The sequence below is a fragment of the Semicossyphus pulcher genome, unplaced genomic scaffold, assembly GCF_022749685.1.
Source record: "Semicossyphus pulcher isolate SPU_LCO1_2020_fin unplaced genomic scaffold, fSemPul1.0.p SCAF_6, whole genome shotgun sequence".
In the NCBI taxonomy this organism is placed as follows: Eukaryota; Metazoa; Chordata; class Actinopteri; order Labriformes; family Labridae; genus Semicossyphus; species Semicossyphus pulcher.
The window spans coordinates 30,589,837-30,613,262 of NW_027211737.1; the positions used below are offsets into that span (position 1 = coordinate 30,589,837).

Sequence of the window (23,426 nt, forward strand, 5' to 3'; positions counted from 1 at the left end):
TAAAACTTAGCTTTTGTTAATCTGTAAAAAAAAAAACGTCTCTCAAATATGACTCAGTTCGCTTCTTTTTATTTTTATGATCTAAAGAGCCATTAAAAGAGTCGTATTATTTGAGAACATAACAACTCCTTTTGTTATTTTCTTATTCATTTTATCACACAAGGTATGAAACCAACCTGTTACCTTCACCTTCTGCAGCCTCTTTTAAAGAGCTGGTTTCAGATCTGAAGCTGCAGTCAATGACTCTTCAGCTTCAGTCTGACAGCCGGCTGCTGCCTTGCTCACTAGCTCAAGGCAGTGAACTCATCTTGAACCAGCAACCTGCAGTAAACATGAGAGTCAGTGAGAGCTGCAGCAACATGATTTATTCAGACGGATTATCTACATCTCATTAACATAATTAATCAGAAACTACAGGAGCATTGAGAGACTCAGACAGCTCAGACAGTCTTTTATCTGTTTGTTTGGTGCTCTTGTGAAGCTGTGAGACAGGCGGACGGTGCGTTCAGGCACCAGCAGATAAAAAACATCCATCAGGTTTCTGGTTTTTCTTCCTCAGAGACTGAACAGTTTTTAGCAGGAGGATCCTCGAGGGAATCCGCAGCAGCGGCTCCAGACTCGTCACTCTGTAGCCGTGAAAATCAAATCACAAATATCCTCCAGAAAAACACAAACTGCTAATAAATAAATAAAACACTGAATCAACACTGCAGCTTACCAGAGAATACACACCTGATGTCACTGATACAAACAGTATATAACTCTGAGGTGTTTGGTACGGAGGATCATCTCAGCCAGAATGTAAAAATGGAATATTCAAATAAAAAAATAAAATAAATTTTTTAAAAAGGAAAATAAAATTAAAAAAAACATGGGGAAAATAAAAGTTAATTTAATAATTATGAAGACAAAATGAAAAAAAAAAGTTGAAATGGCAGATAAACTGCACCTCTCAAAAATAATAAAATATTCATAAAATAAATTAAAAGAAATTTAAACAATGAATGGTCCATTTGTTAAGTATTACATTTTAAATAAAAGTATAAAAACCAAAAAACTAAAAATTCAAAACTTTCTTGACAAATATCAATTATGTTTCTGTTTATACGGAAGCCCTGAGCAGACATGCATCCATACATTTTATTTACCCTGTTTTCCCATGATAACGAGTGATTCACGATCTCTTATTTATCTCGTTATCTCGAGATAACAAATCTGGTTTTCCCGTGATAATGGGATCATTTCCTGTCGATCTAGAAAGAGCACAGAGCAGGACATGCCATGCTGCCATCGCCCACACTAATGAGGTAAGTTAAAGTTTACCAGTTTCCATGTTTGTTTTGTGCCCTGGGGATACGAATTATGATCATCTGACGTTACAGCGGTGCAGCGTTGTTACCTCAAGATGACGAGATAAATAAGTCGAGAGCTCGAGAAAACAACTCAAATCACCAGAAATGACTTGTTATCACAGGAAAACGGAGTAAATCAAATGTATGGGTGCATGTCCGCTTAGGGCTTCCGTATTTTTATACATTTTGAAAATTTTAAATTCGGGTGTTTCAAGTCAATTTTTCCCATTTACATTTTTATTACATGTTTTCTTTTCTACTTTAATTTATGATTTGAACATTCTTAAGTTTCAGTTTTTTCAATTTCACTTTAAAGTTCAACAAGTTAATTAACTTTCTATTTCTAAATAATCGTTTTAGAGAAGCAATTTATTTTTTTGACATTTAAATGTTTCAGTTTAAATTCAAAATTCAGGTTTGTATTTTAATTTCTCTGGCTAAAAAAAAGTCTGTAATAGGTGTGAAGTTAGATTTTAATTGGACAAAATAAATTCCACACAGCACTTCATGACCTTTTGGCTTCACCTCTGAATACAGACACTCGACCTGTTTGGGTTCAGACAGAGGAAAAAAGCATCATCAGCTGACACACGATGACATCACTTCAAGGACTGATGATACATAAAAACACTGTTAACAGCTGCTGTTTCCCCAACGGCTGCACGATTATGGCCAAAATCATAACCACAATTATTTTGATCAATATTATGATCACCATTATTTATTCTTTTTAGGGACATTTTTTTTAAATTGTAGTTTTATTTAAATGAAGAAAGACGTGACAGATGAGTATAATTTGACCTCGTAATGAAAAACAATAAAGAGGCATTCACGAGGACAGCTACTTACACTCAGTGGCCACTTCATTAGGTACACCTGTACAATGTAATTAGTTCAATACAACAGCACTGCCATGGTGCGTGTGTAAATTCAATGTTTATTACTGAGGCCGTAGTTAAAGGTGGTGTTGTGGTGTCTCTAATTTCTTGTCCTCCCTATTTACATACATGAGCATACATGAATGCAGCTCAGAACAGCCCCACCACCCATCATGACCTCGACGCCTGAAATATCGTTGAACACGTCTATGACAGCTTAGAAAACATCCTGTACACTACAGGCAACATGAAAGCAAATGTTATGGCTGAGCTGATGTATTGGATTACATTAGAGTTTTCAGGTAATGAAGTGGCCGGTGAGTGTATTCTCTTCCTGTTTTCAACAGCTGCTGTAACTACGACAACCACAGACGCATTCGGCTGGCGGATGCCAGTTAACATGGTCACTCATTGAACCAAAACACCGGTCTCTGCTGTTTACTCTTCCACTTTAAACTGCTGCTGCAAGGTAGGCGCTCATGACATGACCTGCCAGCTCCCCCAGAAGTGAAGCCCAAACCTCTCCATCGCCCCCTGGGGGAGCAGCTGTTAGTTTAGGGAGCGCTTGATTTGGTATGCAGCAGTTTTCTACCAGTGGAGCATTTTAAATATCGATGTAAATCAATGACTTAATCGTGGGAAGCCAAAATCAATCTTTGATTAGTTGTGCAGCCCGGGTTTCCTCTGCACAAAAAACATCTGCTTTTAAATCTATTTAAATTGAGTGATTTATGTCTAATTTCACGTTTTAAAATCCACAGTTGTGCCTCTAAAAGTGACGTCAGAGTGAATGAAATGATTCTCCATCATTGTTTAGTTACACATGTCCGTCTGTCTGAGCTGCAGGTTCTCTGTGGACGTTCGTCTTTATTCGAGTTAACAGAAACTTACAATAAACAACGACTAAAATGATGACAGAAAATGTAAATGATCAAAATATAATTTAATGTTTATAATAATACTGGCTCGCTCACAACACACACAACTCCCTATTCCTGAAAACTTTGTTTTTAAAGTTGTAACGAGAAGTCTGAAATGGTTGTTTTTACACTGTAATATGTTCATGACCGCGTGATGCTGATGAAATAATAACCAGGATTTTAAATTCTCATATATTGATTTGAGGATTTAACACAAAAATCTGAATTGGATTCCGTTTTGTTTCTGTTTATGTCCAGTTTTTACACTCAAACATTGTGTTTTGGTCGGTTTAAGAAATCATTCATACATTAACAAATCTAAACTCATGTATTCCAGCAGTTTTCCTGCCGGTCAGTTACAGTTAGCGTCTGCAGTCACCACCAGGGGGCGCCAAGAAACCTGACTGATCAATCTTACTTCCTGTTAATCAGTCAGTCCTCCTGCAGAGATCCATCGTCTGGACGGCTCCATGATTCACAGTTAAGAGAAACACACTCACACCTTCACACACACCGGTGTTTGTGTAGACGGGGGCGGAGCCTGAGAGAACAGGTGTGTCACCTGTCGGCAGGTTAAACACTTGGCACGAAGTGAACAAAGCAGTACCAGTCTGACTGAGTCTGGTTCCGTGTCCGGCAGGTTCAGTGTAGGTTTGTCACACAGTTTGAAAACACGCCTGGTCACAAGATCCAGTCTAATAAATAAATGCAGACCAGACGAGCCGATCCAGGATTGAAACGGATTCTTTAAATAGAACAAATCCAAACCAGGTCCGAGCCGTTAAAATCCAAAATCCAGAGGTTGTTTCTGTAATGGGTGGACTGGCCCTTTAATACAGACACCTGGCCCTGAACCAGAGCTGGATCGAACCGGTCTGGTCCTGTTTAAAACCGGTCTGGTCCAGACTGACCTGGTCTGGCCCTGGTCAGACGTGGAGGCGGGAGTATCTGAGCTTCCACCTCCTGGATCGGACTTTGAAGAAGAAGAAGAGGAGCATGAGGAAGAGGCAGGAGCAGACGTACAGGACCACACACAGACTCATGTCCACGCTGTTAAAACCCAGACCCAGAATCCAAACACCTCCTCCTTCTGCTCCTCCTCCTCGTCCCTCTCTCCTTACTCCTACACCCAGGTCCAAAACCTCCCCCCTTCCTTTCACCTGCTGTCCAGGTCGAGGCTCCGGCTGCTCCTCAGCTTTCTGCTCCAGCTGCTCCTCAGCTTTCTTCTCCGGCTCCTTCATCTCTGCTCCTTCTCCTCCTGGGTGCTCCTCCTTAGGCCGGCTGGTCTGTTTTATAGCATCAGGATTAGCATTTGGAGGAGGCCCAGGGAGTTGTGGGGGAGTCAAAGAGTATTTGGGGGACAGGTTGGCAGCTCCGTAGTGCTGTCGGAGGAAGAGGATGACATTCTCTTGGTTCCAGACGTGGACTCCAAATTTCTCCTCGTGGCAGGAGGAGCAGAGGGAGGGGCTCGGCCACGGAGCTTTGGGGAAGAGGGGGTCATCACTCAGAGAGCCTGGAGGAGGAGGAGAGAGAGGTAGACCTATAAGTACTATGTGGCTTAAGATATAATAGTTTCTATTCTTTGTCTTAGTTTTATTACGTTTTGGAACTACATTTCCCATAATCCCTTGTTCTTGAGTGTTCATGTACCTGCCAGTCTGTTGTTGACCATGTTGTGTTGGTTCCACAGCCAGAGGATCTGTTGCTCTCTGTTCTTCACTTTGTCCATGCTCACTTCTGCCGCCTCCTCAAAGTGTCGGCCGCACTGCTCGCAGCCGAAGAACGTCCGGATGTAGCGACGCATCACCTGCAGCACCGGAGCCGCCTCGTTATCTAGACCTGCACAGGTGCACCGAGCAAACACAGGAGGTGAGACAGACATGTGACAGGTAGACCTCTACTTCTGTTGTATGTGTGTGTGTGTGTAGGTACCTGTGTATTCAAGCGCGGTGGGCATGGCGTCATGTTGGACGGTCAGGACGTGGAACAGAGTCCAGAGGGAGCATGGGTAACCTCTCAACCCAGGCCTGCTGCCCTGGCAACCGACCCAGCGAAGCTCCGCCCCCAGAAACACACCTGAGATCTGGGACAGGAAACAGGAAGTCAGCTGCTGCTCTGTGCGAGTGTGCAGTGTGTGTTTACATGTGTGTTTGCGTGTCTCACCCTCATCTTGTTGTCGACCAGATCCAGGACGGCCTGGTAGGGGATTCGCTGCAGCGGGAAACTGAGCAGCCAATCAGAGAGAGTCTCCATCAGCTTCACCACAGAACCACCACCTGGATACAGCTGCACAGGTAGAGAGACGGACAGACAGAAACATCCAAAGTTATGAATATAATAACAAAAAATAACAACAATAATACATAGATAAATAACAATATGAATAACAACAGCTTTCATAATGTGAAATGCATGCTGGGATACTTGTCTTAAAGCCAGTGTCCTGATAAATCAAACAGAGTGAGACTTCTTCAGGTGACTCAGAAATAAAGATCTTCTTCTTACCTTTGCAACTAAAGTGACAAAATCCTTAAAGATCTTTAGCTCCTCCCCCTCCAGGGAATTATGGGTAGCCAGCTCGACCCTCAGCAGGTAGTGGAGGGCTGACTCCAGATCAGCCGAGTACACCTTCGACCTGCAGAGACACACAAACAGGTTTATTGATGATTTATACTAACAAACCGAGCCGAGCCGAGCCGGGCCGAGCCGAGTCTCTGACCTGTCAAAGTCTCTCCACGGCTCGCTGCTCTGTTTGTCAGGCAGCGCCCCCATCTGGCCTCCACTGGAACTGCTGCTGCTGCCTGTCTGCAACCTGCGCTGAACTCCAGGTAACGTCCTCAACAGGGAGGAGAAGAAGAAACGCAACCGCTTCTCACTGAAAGACAAGAAGAAGAGGAGGAGCAAGAGGTAGATGGGGAGGAGAAGGAGAAGAAAGAGGAGGACAGGAGGAAGAAGAGAGGGAAGAGGGGAGGAGGAGAATAAGAAGAAAAGGGGGAGAAGGAGAGGCAGGGGAAGAAGAAAAGTAGGAGCAGAAGAGGGAGTAGAATAGGAAAGAGTAGAAGAAGAACAAGTAGGAGGAGAAGGGAGGAGAGGGTAGGAGGAGAAGAAGAAGAAAAAGGTGGAGGATGAGAGGGAGGTGGAGAAGAAGAAGGAGAAAAAGGAGGAGGAAAAGGACAAAAAAGGAGGAAAAACAGAAAGAAAGGAAGAATTATTGCAAGAAGGAGGAGAAGGACGAGGAGGAAAAAAGGAGGAAGAGAGAAGGACAAGGATGAGAAGAAGGATAGAGAGAGGACAAGGAGGAGCAGAGGAAGAAGAAGGAGAAAAAGAAGGAGGAGGAAGGAGAAGAAAGAAGGGAAAGAGGAGGAAGAGAGGGAAAGGAAGAAGGAGAGGAGGAGGAAGAGAAGGAAAGGAAGAAGGAGAGGAGGAGGAAGAGACGGAAAGGAAGGAGAGGAGGAGGAAGAGACGGAAAGGAAGAAGGAGGAGAGGGAAAAGAAGGAGGAGGAGGAGGAGGGAGGGGGAAAGGAAGAAGGAGAGGAGGAGGAGAAGAAGAAAAATAAGAAAAAAGAGGAAGAGGAGAAGGAAAGGAAGGATGAAAATGAGGAGACATAAGTTCAGGTTGTTAAACAAAAGATTCAACATTTATTTAAATGATTAAAAAGTTTTATTTGACTCCTGTAACTCGTCTTGTTAGACAAACTCTCGATCATCGGAGTCTCCCTGATTAAATAAAGACTCAGAACTGATCTCAATAGATAGAAGAGTTCTATGGTTAATCGGGTGTGTGTGTGTGTGTGTGTGTGTGTGTGTGTTCTGTACGTCTATCGTTGTGGGGACCATGAGATTCAGACTGCTGTGTGTTTCTCTAATGGTCTTCACAAGTATAGAGGTGTTTAAACATTAGTGTGTGTTCACTCCTCACAAGTGCAGGTGTGTGTGTGTCCCGTTGGGCTGCAGCAGGTAGACGGAGGGGAAGGTGGAGATCTTCAAAGCGTCCAGCAGGGGGAGATCTGAGCTCAGAGCCCGCTTCACCTCCACACCTGAGAACTGCAGCAGGTCCAGGATCACCTGAGAGACAGACAGGCACGCAGATGGAGAGAGAGAGACAGGAAGCCAGATCGTTAGAGAGACAGACAGTTAGAGCCTCTGCTTTCAAGGTCAAGTTTATAAAATATGATATAATTCAAAAAGGTGTACTTTAAAAACAGGGTTTTGTATCTATAAGCTTTAGGTCTTTGCCTGAAAAGTCTTTGCATTCAGGTGAGCAATTCCGCTCCTGTGCTCCTGTGAAAAGTGAGGTCACGTGGGTCCCACAAAATATGGCGACTGTACTTTTGAAAATAGGATATGAAGACCTAAATTTGAAGAATTTACTGTTAGACACGACAGAAGTTGAGTGTTTCTGGAGCCAGACCTCACTTACTGTATTAAAAACAGCCTTTAACCTTATATCCCTTTCCCACCTAAAGTTAGCGTAGCGTAATTCAGACCCAGGAAGACCCACTTATAAATGCTGATTGTCTCTTTTCCCATTGCCAGTGAAGTATCCTCCTGTCGGCCTCTTTTCTGCTGCGTCACCGCCTGACATCACAAATGCGCCAGAGACAGGGTTAGTGAACAGTGAGGACGTTACGGTGGTTAGGTCTTTATTGTATCTATTACTCATTCAGCCTGTTTGTCAAACTCGGCACCGACAAATTTGAAACGATGTTGGAGCGCTGCTCGGACAGAGACGGGCGGAATTTGTAGCCGAGATGACGAGGAGTCGCAGAAGTTATGGGCGGAGCATAGCATCGCGCCAGAGAGGTGGCGGAGGTTATATTTGATGATGTCTCATCTCTCAGTTATTTACTGGTTTCCTGATGGACGCTGAGCTTTATTTCTTGCTAAAATGAACTGTAACTGCCGACAACTGTAGCAGCTGTTGATGTCAGTGGACCAGTCTTGGAGCTTGCTCTAAGTAAACATAGTTATCACACAGAACTAATTATTTACACAAACCCCTGTTTTTTTTTTTTTAATTGCACATTTTTACTGATGTTAAAAAAAATATTTATATATATATACATATGCATCGTCCTTCATTATCATCCTACCTCTCGTCCTACGTAGGAGTCTGGTTCCTCTACGATGATGGCAGTGTAGTGATCTGACCTTTGACCTAACAGAGGGAGCAGCTCCACAGAGCTACAGACAGATCGATTAATAAACACATTAGTCTCTTAATCAATTGATTTCCGTGTTCATCTCAGTTAGTCTGAGGGAACGTCCTCAGATGTTGTTGTTCAACACACAGTCCAAAGCAAACAAAAAGGGCGAAAGATAAACAAGCTGTTGACACAAGTTGTTAAACAAATGTTTATTTAAGCTAATTAAAATGTTGTATTTGACCCATGTTACTGCTCCTGTTGGACAGATAATTAAAGACCGAATACTAACAGACAGTGGATAGTAAACTGTATGAGTGAGAGTGTGTACGTGTGTGTGTGTGTGTGTGTGTGTGTTTGTGTGTGTGTGTGTGTGTGTGTGTTTGTTTATCTGAAGTTAAGGCAGCAGTCAGTGACGTTCTGTCGGGTTCTGGTACCTGTAAGGTCTCAGCGAAGGACAGTGGTCAGGCCAGTTCAGCTTGGTGTGGTTCTGCAGGATGTTCACCATCATCTGTCTCACTGACTGGATCTCTCTGTCTGCACCTGGAGACAGACAGGCGGACAGACAGTTTCATTTCCTGAATCATTCATAATATGTTGAGGTTCTGTGTGGAACAGGCAGTGTGTGAGACAGGTAATGTGAGACAGGTAATGTATGTAATGGGTGGTAAGAGACAGGTTGTAAAACAGGTGGCGTGAGACAGGTAGTGTGAGACACCAGACACAGGTATAGTGAGACAGGTGCTGTTTGAGACGGGTGGTGTGAGACAGGTAGTGTTAAACAGGTTGTGTGAGACATGTGATGTGAGACAGAAAAGGTGAGAAGGGGGTGTGAGACAGGTGGTGTGAGGTAGGTATTGTGACACCAAGTAAGTGTGGGAGAGGTGATGTGAGACAAGTGTTGTAACACAGGTGGGGTAAGACAGTTGACTTGTGAGAAAGGTGGTGTGTACTAGACAGGTAGAGTGTGAGACAGGTAGCGTAATACAAACAGTGTGAGAAAGTCGATGTGAGACAGCAAAGGTGAGACATGCAGTGTGTGAGACATGTTATGTGTGAGACAGGTGGTGTGTGTGAGACAGGCAGTGAGTCTCACCTCTGTAAATCGTCCCTCTGTCTGTCTCTGGACTGTGAGCGTGAAAATACTGAAGACAAACAGATCAATAAAGTTATCACAGATTAATAAACAGGGTATTATATAGTATTAACCGAGGTTAACACACGGTCGAGACGCAGAAAATGACACATTTGAATGTTTTTCTTTTGAATGTGTAAATAAAAGAAAAGTCAAAACTAAGCAACAAGAAAAAACGTTTCACAGAAGAGAAGATGTTTTACAATATTTTACTAATACAAACATTTTTAATGTAATTTATTACGTATTTTGTATGTATTATTATACATGTTGTATATATATATTATTATATTATTCTATAATAGGCCAAATTGTATATATCATATGTCATATATGTATATAGATAGATAAATAAGATAAATAGATAAATAATGACATTATATGATATATAAGAATTAATTTAAATACTGTAAATAATAATAATAATAACTTAATATAATGTAATAACAGTATATTATCATTAATATATAATTATGTATTGTACTATATATACATTATATCATATATTATATTATATATTATATATTATTATATATATTATATATATCAACTGCTGAATCAGATAATTCAGCCTCATGTTTATTTGCTTTGTTCGACGTTGATGTCGTCCTAAATAAAGTTTAAACAAAAAATCTGTATGTAAACAAAGCAAGCATGGAATAAGTTTACCTGTAGGTGACAACATGTAGTAAATCCTGCTGTGGTTATAGTTATTCATTTGCTCTCTCACAGAACAAACATCAGTGTGTGTAACTTTTACACTGCAACGTCGCACAGTGTAAACACAATGACATCATCGAAACTACTTTTCATGGTATAAGAAAATGATTACATAGGGCAGGTGTATTTATTTTAAATAGCCTCTATAACAGAAAGGGTCCTGTGATTCTCTATATAAGATCTCTATACTCTGTCTATAAGACAAAGCATTTATGGTATGAAAACCTGCATTTTAAGTTACATGTCTGATGTTTTTGACAAAACGCTTGAAAATCGATTCACAATTCAGCGAGTTATGAACATTTTCATTGTGGAAAGACCTCCTGCCAACATAGACTTTTGTGTACAGTCAGAGGCACCGCTAACCCTCTCCAATATGGCCGCCACATCGACGTATTACTCCTGTGGACAGCAGCGGCCAAGGCAGCATCCACGTATTTATGTAATAATACACACTCAGTACTCTGCAGGTAGCAGTAGTAGTTATAGAAGTACTAGTAGAAGTAGTAGTAGTTATAGTACTAGTTATAGTTGTAATTATAGTATTAATAGTAGTTATAGTACTAGTAGTGTTAGTAGTAGTAGTAAGACTTAGTGTTGTGACGTACTTTGAATGTTGGGTAGAACTTGATGCTGTAGTCTTTACACACGTCAAAGTTTTCCTCCTGAGCGCAGTCCAACACCGCCACCCTGACCGCCTGCTGCCAGTCTGAGAAACAGACAGGCAGAGAGAGAGACAGGTAGAAAAAGAAAGACATGCAGGTGGAGAGAGAGATACAGGCAGGGAAAGGCAGACAGACAGACAGACAGAGGAGGGAGAAATAAGACAGGCAGGAAGTAAATAATTATTCATCTCTGATCTATACATATACAGTACATTCAGTTGTCCCTTCAGTAGGTACACCTGCACACCTGCTGCTTATATGTAACCAGCCAATCAGGTGGCAGCAGCATGAAGCCAACAGCTGAGTTAACATCCGAGTGAGTCAGTGACAGGAACTCTCTGTACACAGGTGTTACAACAGAGGAGCATCTCTGGTTACAACAGGTGTTACAGCATCATGAGCCTTAAGGCTGACACACTACATCAGTAGAAGAAGGACAGCAACTTCCTGTCTGAACAGGAAACAGGAAATACAGGAGAAGATGGACTTTGGGGTTCATTCTATTTATGAATACTACACTACAAGTCTTATATTCAATATATGACTGAAGTTAACGTATAGAAATATATAAATCAAAGTATAATTAAAGTAACAAAAGGTAAATACTCATATTTTAGAATCATATATAATAAACGTATTATTGTATTATAATTATCTGTGCATTAATATGTTCAGAACTTTAATGGTTCAGGAAAAGATGGAGGTCATTTGGGTTGTTTAATCAGTAACAATACAGCGTAACTTTTATTTTTCATTTCGTTTTTAATTAATTGTTTACTTAAATCAAAAGTGTGCGTGTGTGTGTGTGTGTGTGTGTGTGTGTGTGTGTGTGTGTGTGTGTGTGTGTGTGTGTGTGTGTGTGTGTGTGTGTGTGCGCTGCCCTCCAGCTGTCTCTCTCTCAAGGGGGTGACAGGGTCTTTGTCTCACAGGCGTCCTTTGACTCCGACAGCAGGTCCTTACAAAGAGAGAGAGTGAGAGAGTCGGCGTGTGTGTGTGTGTGTGTGTGTGTGTGTGTGTGTCTGTGTGTGCGTGTGTGCGTGTGTGTGTGTGTGTGTTAGAGAGGCAGCTGGTCCCAGTACAATAATTCCCCAGAGAGTTTTTGGGGGCAGATGGAGACTAAACACAGCAGACTGGTTCCCACAGGTTGTTGTGTGTGGGTGTGCAGGTTTTTGCATATGTTGGAAATATAAACAAATAATGGAGACTTTCCTTGAAATGTTGCCGTGAGTTTGAACCAGATCAGTTTGTCCCGACTGTAATCACAAACTTATCTTGTTTCTACATTAAAGATGAAATGTTGCAGCTGTTCGTTGCTTCAGTTCTCTCACCGTCCATAGAATACTGTAGCTACACAAATATTCACTTTACTGTTATGTCCTGTGACATTACTGTCAGGTGTGACGCACATGTTTCCAAATTTTTCCACATTTTATGGACTGTCTGAACAAACAAACCTAGGAAATACTTATTGGATTAATTGATAATGACAATATTACAGCCCCATTGATGTAAACGTTTTTAAAGTGTTCGTTAAACCGATTTTGGAGGGAAAAACTAACCCAGTGAATTTTAGAGCTGAATTGTAAATAGACCTTTTCTGTGTAGGTTTATATGACTCTGTAAATGTACTCAGAAGGCTGCTTTCTTAAACAAATACCTTAATCAAAGAATATTTAACATTATTTTACAATGTCAACCAATTATAGGGAGCTGGGGAAAACATCTCTTTCCCTTACTATCCTCCACACACCATGTTCAGAGCACTTTAAATCAGATGTGAATTCAACCCAAGAAATATCATTCAGAGTAGTAAGTAAAACAAATAGATGGACAGGGGAGTATAAGTATTAAAAATTACATATTTATGTTTATATTTATATGTGTTTTAATATACTTATGATGTATATATCCAGCTCAGCAGTGACCTTTTAAAGCCCCAGTACATGCTAGTTTAAAAGACAGATGCTAACATTAGCTTGCTTTCTATCCTTTCTAACACCCTGAGAACAGGTTTTAACTTAGTGCAGCTGGCTAGCTAGTACATGCGTTCATATAATTTATCATAATAATAATGTAGTGGTAAAGATGTAATTCAATTACGTCGAGATAAAAAAACTTGTTGGAGTTAGATTTAAGTGGCAGGCCTTTGCTTTCAGTATCTTTTCAGCTGATGAATTTTGTCTACAATAACATTTTATAATATGACATTTTGACTCATTTAAATATATGTGACAATTGTATATTTAAAAAAAAATTGTTGATGAATCTGTTGTTGAAACGTGTACGTCTGCCTGCACCTGGAGTATGCATGTCCTTGTATGTCTAACACGGTGGCTCAAATGTTGCTCTCAGGATCTGCAGTAACATATTTCTGGCAGTAAGTGTTGAGAGTGTTGTAAACTTTTGTTTGTATTTCTGGGAGTCTATCTTATAAAATCTAAGGCTATGTTATGAGGAGGCAGTTTATCTCTTGGTACAAAGTGACTACGCTTCACTTCTTCTTACTGTTTCCTCTTTAGATTACATCACAGCCGCTTTGATTGTTTAGAAAGATACCTAGATTTCAGCTGCTGCCTCACCAGCTTTCAGCTCCTTTTCTACCACAGTCAGTTCAATCACTTTAAGTGTCATATAAAGTAACAAAGTCACATGACCACGTGACCTGAAATAAATATAACAGATGCTTTCGAGGATCACACTTCTGGCCTTTATACTTCAACATGACAAATAAAAACTAGCACACCCTTGTTTAGTTAGACAGTTGTCACATGGTGAATAGCTAAATAAAGTTGGGTCGAAAAAACAAACACAAACTCTTAATGGAGGAAACTGTTAAACTTGTGTAAGAGATCAATAGAAACAGTGGAAAAATCGATTTTAATTACCAGTTTTTGCTTCAGAGCTCGGACTCGCCTGTTAGCTAACTCACCTACCTGTTGTTTAAAGCTGCAGCTCTATGGTCAAAACACCCCCAGATGAACCATCTCTTAACACAACTACCTGTTAGCTTAATCAAGCTAATTAGCACTAATACAGTCTGTGTGAGCAGTTCACAGTGATGAAAGTGGTTCTAATAATATTTTCAGCTCCCTTTAAAGTCAATGGTTTGAGTCAAAGAGAGAATCAAATAATCTGTCTGTTTGTTAATAATATCAACGCTCAGGGACATATCACTCAGAACTTCATTTAAAAATCTGTTACTTTCCAGCGGCTTCACAAACTTATAACATCCCTGAAACCCTGAGTCACATGACGCGGAGCTTAGATTTTAATGTAATTAAACGTTTACTTTGGATTGTTTTCAAGCCGAACTACAGGAAGAGAGAACATAATTACAAAACACACCGAGTGACGCTGAAACACGTTTCATTGTTCAAGTGATAAATCAGGAATACCGTAAATAGGGGTGTTTTGAATGGAGTCTGGTGTTGCTGTTTACAAAAGAGAACCAAACCGAGTGTGTCGGCTGAGGTACCTTTGACGTCCTGGGCCAGGGCCTTCCATGTGCTGGAGTACTGGATGCAGTGTCCACACCAGGAGGAGAAGAACTGGACCAGCCAGGCCGAGGACGAGTTACTAAGGGTGGGCTTCAGGCTGCTGCTGCTCAGGATCAGCAGCGGGTCCTCCTCCGTGTACAGCCGGGCTGCGGCTCCCAGACACCCGGGGACGAGCCAGAGGACGACCACCGCTTTGTACCAGAACTGGAGCATCCCTGCCGTCCGGGGAGAGATACACCGAGAGCAGACTGTCAGAGATCTGGAGAGTTTCTGCCGAAAACAGGCAGAGGGTTCCGGGGAGACATGAGAGCAGCTGCTCCGCTAACAGCTACGTGTGTTTACAGCAGAGAGCAATGGAATCAACAGATGTGTCACTCTGTGCGTATTTCCGGAAAACAATGAACCAGAAAGGGTTAAACACAACATCGCAAAAACAAAATAAGTGTAACTCTGAATAAAAACTTGATTGACAGGTGTTATTAAGACAAAATCGGAAAAATAGAACCATTATAAGGGCTTGTCATTTTCCCTGAAAGGTTTGAGTTGCTATGGTAACGGTTCTACTGGATGGAGGCTCATTTTTCAATCGTAGAGTGAATAATATCTGTATAGACGATCTTTGTCAAACTGATAATGACGCGTAGCATGACGAAATGACCGTGTTGCTTTCAATACGCTCGAAGATCTCGCTCTCAGATGCTAGCAACTACTAGCCAAAAAGAAAAGGCGTGAAACAATATTGAAGTGTCATCACAGACGCTAAAAGTATTAATAGTGAAAACACTGTTGACTTTTAAAATGTCTAAAAATATAATAATAATACATAACAAATATAAGCAGCATACAAAATCTTAATACTGGGCAGTTTACTAGCGGAGTCTTTAAGTTTTCCTTACGGTTCCTGAATGCAGCAGTGATCTCTCCTGCCCCCTGTAGGCCGATTATCCCTGTGCTCGTGGCTTTCACCAATCTCTCCTTGTTTCTCTTCCACTTGAATAACTTAAAAAACTTAAAAACTTACCTGAATTCTACTTAAAGAGAACAACACTGAATTAGTCGGAAGTGAGGGAAGGTCGAACTTTAAATCTTAAACTTCCGGGGTTTTTTTCCTGACAGTTTAATGCCAACAGTTAGCGTCCTGTCACCATAGCAACGGACCAGCTCGACGCCGGAGGACACAGAAAACAGGTGATTTTCTGTCATTTAACGAGTAAATATAATGTTTACGAGCCGTAAAGTAATTACTTCCACTATCTGTTTTTTGAAAGTACTGTAGTACAGTCAGTACTGCAAATATCTGTGGATTGTGGTACAAGAGAGGAGGGGGTTTAAAGCGAAATATTGCTTTCAAATTCTGTCTTTAAATAACATTTCAATAGTTCATGTTGATTTTACATGAATCATACAAATATCTAGTTTGTTTTACAGTCACAGAAGTCTATTTTGTTTTATTTACGCTCTTATTTAAAACAATTCTGTTACATATTGTCATTGGCCATTATATCATTGTTGTTTCAGAAATAATAGAAACAGGAAAAAATTTTCTTCCTGTCATTGAATCTGTCCAGTCAGAAATCTTTCACTCTGCTCTTCATCGACAGACTTAATGATTGGCCACAGTAAAAAAATGTCTTCACCAAGACTGGGCATAGTCAGAGACTCCATGATGACCAATCCACTGTTCATCAAGGTGAATTACACACACACACACACACACACACACACACACACACACACACACACACACACACACACACACACGATTTTACTGTGAAGGAGTCTTCAGGCTCCTTCAGCAATGTTGTATCAGTTTTTAATCAAATAACAATTATCATAGGATTTTAAAAATGTATAATTTAATCGATTTATTTTTGTTATAACAACTTTCCTGTGGATTATGACATCATACAGTTTGTGTAACATCATTAACTGTCGGTGAATAAAGTGTTTATCTCCTGGTGAGTGTAGGAAACCCTAATGAACACTAGATGGCAGAATAGGTTTAAAGGAGACATCAGAAGAGGGTCTGATTAATTTGTTGAAGGGCCCTGGGGCAAATAATGAGCTGCAGGGCCCTTAGTGACCCCTCTCCCTCCCCCACTCTCTCTATGCTGTATGCTCATTATTCTCCTACTGGAATATATAAAGCTCTGGCTTTGCTCTTGTTCACTTGAAAGAAATACAAATGATCTGAGGAGTAGACACTATGTGAGCTCTGAATCAGCTGAAATAATGAAGTATTAATATCAGTTGCCTCCTCAGGTAAAGGCATAAAAAAGGGCTAATAAGTGTTGATCCATGAGAGGCCAGTCTTAGAGGATTTCCTTTCTCTCAATGATGGAGGATGACGTTGTGCTCCCTCCTGTGTTCAGGCGCCTCTGGGTCAGTCCAAGTCCAGAGGTCTGTCGGTTCCTGGTCCTGATTTCACTTTTGGAACCAGCAGCAGCTCGCTCAGAGATGGAGGCGTGGCCGCGGGTAAGCCCCGCCCACTCTTACAAGAACAACAACAAAGAATGTAACTTAAAGTCGAGCTGAAACAGCATTTTGAGAGTATCTAGCTTCCGTATCGTGACGTATTTCCAAGTGAAACAGGACGTGCAGGCGGGACATATCATTAGAGGGATTTGATTTGATCGTTGAGAAGTGGGCGTAGACAGACGTTCTCCACAGCGCAGTAGCTAGCTAACTGACCGAGCGTTCTTGGTGCTCTGCGGCTAAATGTTGCAAATTGATTGGTTGAAATGGTTTGGTGCTAACTTACGTAAGCACGCGGGAAATTTAGTTTTACCGGAAGAAAGAATGATCAGATTTTGATATAAGAATACGAAGAAATTGATTTTCTGTATTTTTTTGGCCTATATTGTCAAATAGATGCACAATATTACCGGGGATGTGATCTGAAGGGATTAAAATGACATTTTTCTTTTCACCTCGACTTTAAGCATAATGTTATCGTGTAGCCTCAGTGTGTAACATTATTGGTTTCATTAGCATGTAACATTATTGGTGACATTGGCATGTACCAAAATAGTGTAACATTAGCATTTTACATCAGTGGTAAAATTTGCGTGTAACATTAGTGTGTAACATAAGAATGTAAAGTTTATATCTAACATGATACTGTAACTTTATCATGTTTTATTATCATGTAAGACTAATGTGTAACATTAGCATGTAATATTACTAACATTAGCATGTAATATTACTAACATTAGCATGTAACACTGGCATTAGCTTTTAACATTAGCATAGCATATAAACTTAACACCTAACATTATGATTTAACATAAGTGTGTTACGTTATCAAAGACAATCAAAGAACATTAACATGTTATATTGGCGTGTAACATTAGTATATGATGTTAGCATGCATAATTAGCATATCATCATGTAATATTAGTGTGTTACATTAGCATATGTAACATTAACATAGCTTCTTTTTGTGATAATTCTCCTACTTATTAAGCTAAATAAACAACGAACCCACCCTTAGATAAGCTGTAAAATGCCTTGTCATTGTGTTACTGATAAAAAGTGGACCTTTCAGAGATGTCTGGTTCTCACAGGTCAGTGACGCTACAAAGATACGAAGATCTTACAGAATATGATTCATTGCTTTGCATTAAACTAGTCAACATTATATAAAGTAGTTAAAATGGGCTCAACCTTAAACATCTACAGCAGTAACGTGCAACATACGCAAACAATTTAGTGGTAATATTTTTACAAACACGTCATATGTAGCAGTAAAACTCTCACAGGGACCGTTTTCATGCACTATCAAAACTACAAGTGCTTTAACTACATTAACTGTAGGTGATATAACTTGCAGTATTTTAGACCTCACCATGCTCCTTCTTTTGAGCATGCACAACCTGCAGACATATAACATTAGCATAGTGTTAGCTGTGATTACAAGAGAACTCAGAACACTACTCAGGATGAGTGTGTGTGTGTGTGTGTATCTGTGTGTGTGTGTGTGTGTGTGTGTGTGTGAGGTTTAGCAGCGGTCATCTGTCACAGTGTGTTTGCATGAAATAAACATGCCTTCAGGCAAGAATCACTGCTGTCACTCTCTCACACACACACACACACACACACACACACACACACACACACACACACACACACACACACACAGGTCGGATGGGTTCCATGTTTTTGAGGCCGTTTCAGTCTTGGTTTTATTTAAAATACTACTGTTGTTGTTTTGAAATCACTGAATGGTTTATTTCTGTTCTGCTGCTCCGCTCTGAAGCGTCCAGACTCTCAGATGGTCTGAGATCAAGTCTTCAGTTTTCGTCATCCACAGATCTGAAACAAAGTGCAGCTTCTGCTGCGACTCAAGTTATTTTAAATCAGAGCTGCAGGTTCTGTTTGGATCATAATGTAACACACATCAGAGGGTTTATTGTATTTTAATTCATTTATGTGGTTTATTTAAAATTAGACATTTCAGATCTTCCATGTGAATATTTTCCTTTGATGCAAAAATAAGATTGCAAGAAACAAGGCCTGCTGGGAGTTGTAGTCGTTTAACATTGTACCTGTGTTGTGTCAGTTCTGTCTGGCTGGAGGGTCCAGCCCAGTCGTGGAGACTCTGCTCCTCATCAACCCGTCGTTCCGGACTTTGTGTCTCTGAACCGGGAAGCGGTGAAGTCCGGTCTGGTCACATCCAAAGAGCTGAGTCAGTACCGGGCTCAGAGGGGCGGGGCCAGGAGCCAAAACCACGCTCCCAAACAAAGAGAGGGCAGGGCTTCACAACGACCGGTGGTGCCTGACATCACATTTGGAGTCACAAACAGGTCAGAAAGTGACTGTTGACTGTTGATTATTGATTGATTATGATTGATAACTAACTGATCAATCTCTCCATCAGGCCGTCGTCTCCTCTCTCAGACCTCCTGTCTCATCAGTACGGCCGCCACTGGCTGGACAAGCAGCTGAGCAGGAATCAAACCGGCAACCACCAGCAGAAACTGCAAAGGGTGAGAGAGAGCAAGTTAAATGGCCATACCTCACCGTGTGTGTACGTGTTTTTGACAAGGTAACTTTTTGGGGACTCACCGTCCATATGGGGACAGGAAGGATGCAGGTCCCCACAAGTTCTCTAACAGTCTGTTGATATTTTGACATTGTGGAGACCCAACCTATATATCAACACAATAGAATGGAGGTCCCAACAAGTGCCCTAAAGGTGTTTTGATAAGGACAAGTTATAGGATTCAACTTCTGTTTGGGGACAACAAGATACAGGTCTCTGCAAGCATGTAGGTCCCTACAAGTCTGTTGATAAGTTTACATTGTGGGGACTAAACTTTGATATAGGGACAATAGAAAGCAGGTCCCTAAAAGGATTTAGGTCCCAACAAGTCCCTACAAATCGGTTGATAACATTTGTGGGAACTAAGGGCGTTATCACATTAGATATGATTGCTCTGTACTGTTCCCGAGTACGGTTGCCCCCCCGCTCCTCTTCCCCGCCAGTCAGCTTTCACATGAACATTGTTTATGTTGTTGTTCCAGTGTTGACAGGCGTGTGAGTTGCATGATACCAAGCCTGTACAATGGAGCCGTCCTTCACACTATGCCTTCTATTATTCATGTTATGGAGAAAATCTCAAGAATGACCCTATCACCTACACTGACCCCCGACAAATCTGTGGTTAACCTGATATTGTGGAGCTATATGGGCACAAGGCAAGTTTATTTATATAGCACATTTTCAGCAACAAGACAATTCAAAGTGCTTTACACAGAACAACAAGAACAAAGAAACACATCATAAAACAAGACATTAAAAAGCAAAGTGAAGATAAACTGAAAACAGCTAAAATAAGATAAGAGTTAAAGCTACAGTGCAGATATAAATAATTAGAACAGTTATCAAAATAAATGTATTAAAATAGTTTAATAAAAAGCAGCTGTGAACAGGTGAGTCTTGATTTAAAAGAAGAAAGTGTTTCAGCAGACCTGCATGTTTCTGGGAGTTTGTTCCAGATGTACAGAGCATAAAAACTGAATGCTGCTGCTCCATGTTTGGTTCTGACTCTGAGGACAGAAAGCAGACCTGTCCCTGACGACCTGAGGGGTCTGGATGGTTCGTACTGTGTCAGTAGATCACAAATGTATTTTGGCCCTCGGCCGTTCAGCGCTTTGTCAACCAGCAGTAGTATTTCAAAGTCTATTCTCTGACAGACAGGGAGCCAGTGTAAAGACCTCAGAGCTGGAGTGATGTGATCTACTTTCTCGGTCTTGGTGAGGACTCGAGCACCTGTAAAGACACTGTTACAGTAATCGAGTCGACTGAAGATAAATGCATGGACCAGTTTTTCTAGATCCTGCTGAGACATAAGTCCTTTAATCCTGGATATATTGTTGAGTTGGTAGTGGGCCGACTTTGTAATTGTTTTAATGTGGCTTTAAAAATTCAGGTCTGAGTCCGTGACTACACCCAGACTTCTGGCTTGGTCAGTGGTTTTCAACACTAATGACTGAAGCTGTGCGCTGACTTTTAATCGCTCCTCCTTAGCTACAAAAACAACTACCTCAGTTTTGTCTTTGTTCAACTGAAGAAAATGATGGCACATCCACTCAATGATTTGTTCAATGCATTTAACTAGGGCTTGTAGGTAACATTGTGGGGACTCATATTGGGACAAGAGGATGCAGGTCCAAAAAAGGATGGAGGTCCTGAGAAGTCCTCACAGTCTGTTGACAGGTGTCAATGCTTTGACTCATCTATATTGAGACAATAGAATGCTAGACTCCACAGTTTCCCATAAAAGTCTGTTGATAAGGAGAAGTTGTAGGATTCAACCACTATATGGGGACAAAAGGATGTAGGTGCACACAAATTAAATCTGGTAACGTTGCAGTAGAGTTACACGATAACGCTTCAAATTAGGAAACTGTTTTAAAATGTTTGGTCTTTGGTTAAAGGTGAGGTCAGTGTTGGGAATCAATTAATTTTTTTATGTCTAAAAACATTTCTGTGTGTGTTTGCAGATCAAATCAGATGCTGTTCACGACACTCGAACCAGCCTGCTGAGGAGGAGCAGACCTCTGCCCGTCACACAGACTCCGTTCAAACTGCCTCGCTTCACACAGGTAATCACTTACGACGAGGTGTGTGACTGTTAACTTTCTCTGGTGGTGATGAACTCAGAGAATTGTTACCATCTCTGTAGCTCCGTGGAGAGTTTTAAGCCTCGTCTAGCTTCTTGTTCGTTTTATTAACAAAATCTATGGTGGCCAACAAGAGCAAAGCCAGAAAACAAATGCAGCAGAAAAAAGCTGCGTATCAAGTCTTGGCAACTAAACTCTCCAGACCTCTAGGGGGAGCCCTAAGCAGAACTGGATTTTGGTGGGAGATATTTATTGAGACAATATTTTATGAGGTTATCTTTGTGATTAAATTTATTTTCAAGATTAAATTTACTTCTTTCATAAATTTTGTAGCATGAGTAACCCAGTGAAATAAGGCTTTGACTGTACCCTTTGTAACTAATTATTAATGACTTAATTGTGTGTCTGGCACCCAATCCTGGTAAGTATATTACATAAAGGCCTTAAATTACGCTGAACTGCTTTCCCCTCTGCTGTGTTGCTTTGTTTTGCTTTTTTTGTGTGTTTTTGAATTATTTATGAATTTAGAGCACAAATGGAATTTTTTGGGGCCACCGTAGAGTGTTTGCCCTTGTCGGCCTCCGTACATTTCCTGTCTGGTTCAGTATAGCTTTTTGTTTCGTTTTTTTTTAAATCAAACCAGCGTTTAAAAGTCACCGTACACTACATGCTCGGGAGCAAACAACAGAAAGACACAATTAGAGACTACACTATGGTAAAAATAGTCAAGTATTTGGCAGCTTAAGAGACGTTGGTGGAGACTAAAAACAGAGCTAAACAAAGAGTAAAAATTGGACTTGTTTATGCGAGACTGCTGCTACTACAAAGTTTGGTTAAAGACTGCTGTTTTCTATAATTTCCTTCAGGATTGATGAAGTTCTATCTTATCTTAAAACAGGAGGACAAAATCAGTTATTGCAGCAGCTAGTAAGGAAAGCCAGCAGCTCCTCTTCTCTGCCCCCTGCTGGTCGTACCAGAGATTAGCCCTCTGTTTGTGCTTAACATTACATCAAGAAACATTTAACAACTTTTTATTATCCGTCAGAGAAACGTTCATCTCCTCCACAGGACCTCCTCTTTCATCCCACTATCATCTTTAACTTTATCCTCCTCTCCTTCTGTCTGGTGTAATCTTGTAAACTCCTCTCTCCTCCTCCTTAGGTCGCTCCTGCTCTGGACACCTTCAGGGACCAGGAGGCTCGTCTCCGGGCGATGAGGGCTCATCAGTCAGACTCTGTGTCCAGGAGAGGAGTTCAGGGTCTGGGAACGTACAGTCTGGACTGAGCTGAGGAGGAAACAGAGTGAACCACTCTCAGAACAATTATTGAATACAAATAAAAATGAAAAAGACTGTTTTCTCTGTTTTTCTATCCAAATCTGATTTGATGTTTTTCACCAAAACACTTTTAGAAATCAGTCTTAAACACAAACTGTGGTGAGAGAGAGAATCTCAGAGGGAGCAGGAGTCCCCCAGGGCTCTACACTGGGTCCTTTACTCTTTTTATATCTGTAAATACAGGATTACTAAATGTGACATTTTATGCTGAGGAAATTGTTGTTCTCTCCTCTCTACAGATGTTGTTCCGTCAAATCACATGAAACTTTTTTTTTTTCAATTCATAATCAATAGTATCAATAGTGATTTAATAATTAAATAATTAAATCATAGTACGATTATTCATTAGAATTTGTTGCTTAAATCACTCACTAAAAACCCTGTGATGAATTAAAAATATTTTAAAACATTACTTTCAAGTATTGGCTTCATTGCACACAAATGATTTTACTCATTGACCGTGCAAAATACCTAAATTATAGAAGAGGACAAGGGCAGCATATGAAAACATTCAGTGGAATTTTTGAGAAGTTCTGACTTACATCTAAGAATTTTGACCTTTTTTTGGATCTATTATTTGTCACTAATAATGCGTTCAAGTTAAAATGCTGACTTTTATATGCCTTTGTTGTTTATATATTTAGATTTTAG

At 40.7% G+C, this 23,426-nt stretch overlaps 2 protein-coding genes across 2 annotated transcripts; one reads left to right on the forward strand and one right to left on the reverse strand.

Moving 5' to 3' along the window:
- Window positions 1–1,224: 1,224 nt before the first annotated feature.
- On the reverse strand, window positions 1,225–14,554 carry qsox2 (quiescin Q6 sulfhydryl oxidase 2). Its single transcript, XM_069682897.1, has 12 exons — window positions 14,290–14,554; window positions 10,758–10,858; window positions 9,391–9,439; window positions 8,732–8,837; window positions 8,244–8,334; window positions 7,070–7,215; window positions 5,870–6,025; window positions 5,656–5,785; window positions 5,314–5,436; window positions 5,083–5,233; window positions 4,801–4,989; window positions 1,225–4,663 (listed from the first exon to the last, which is right to left on the reverse strand). The coding sequence occupies exons 1-12, from the start codon at window positions 14,522–14,524 to the stop codon at window positions 4,077–4,079; spliced, it is 2,064 nt and encodes a 687-aa protein (XP_069538998.1). The 5' UTR covers window positions 14,525–14,554; the 3' UTR covers window positions 1,225–4,076.
- Window positions 14,555–15,917: 1,363 nt separating this feature from the next.
- cfap77 (cilia and flagella associated protein 77) lies at window positions 15,918–22,723 on the forward strand. The gene is made up of 6 exons (XM_069683853.1): window positions 15,918–16,001; window positions 16,684–16,786; window positions 18,873–19,116; window positions 19,191–19,299; window positions 21,320–21,421; window positions 22,601–22,723. Exons 1-6 carry the CDS (start codon window positions 15,918–15,920, stop codon window positions 22,721–22,723), a joined length of 765 nt encoding a protein of 254 aa, XP_069539954.1.
- Window positions 22,724–23,426: the final 703 nt, after the last annotated feature.

Coding starts and splice junctions, on each gene's coding strand:
- qsox2 (XM_069682897.1), bottom strand. CDS start 14,524: ATGCTCCAGTTCTGGTACAAAGCGGTGGTCGTCCTCTGGCTCGTCCCC. Junction 8,838..9,390: donor CAGAGGGACGATTTACAGAG/GTGAGACTCACT, acceptor GTCTGTCTCCAG/GTGCAGACAGAGAGATCCAG. Junction 5,437..5,655: donor TTGTCACTTTAGTTGCAAAG/GTAAGAAGAAGA, acceptor CTACCTGTGCAG/CTGTATCCAGGTGGTGGTTC.
- cfap77 (XM_069683853.1), top strand. CDS start 15,918: ATGATTGGCCACAGTAAAAAAATGTCTTCACCAAGACTGGGCATAGTC. Junction 19,117..19,190: donor ACATTTGGAGTCACAAACAG/GTCAGAAAGTGA, acceptor TCTCTCCATCAG/GCCGTCGTCTCCTCTCTCAG. Junction 21,422..22,600: donor AACTGCCTCGCTTCACACAG/GTAATCACTTAC, acceptor CCTCCTCCTTAG/GTCGCTCCTGCTCTGGACAC.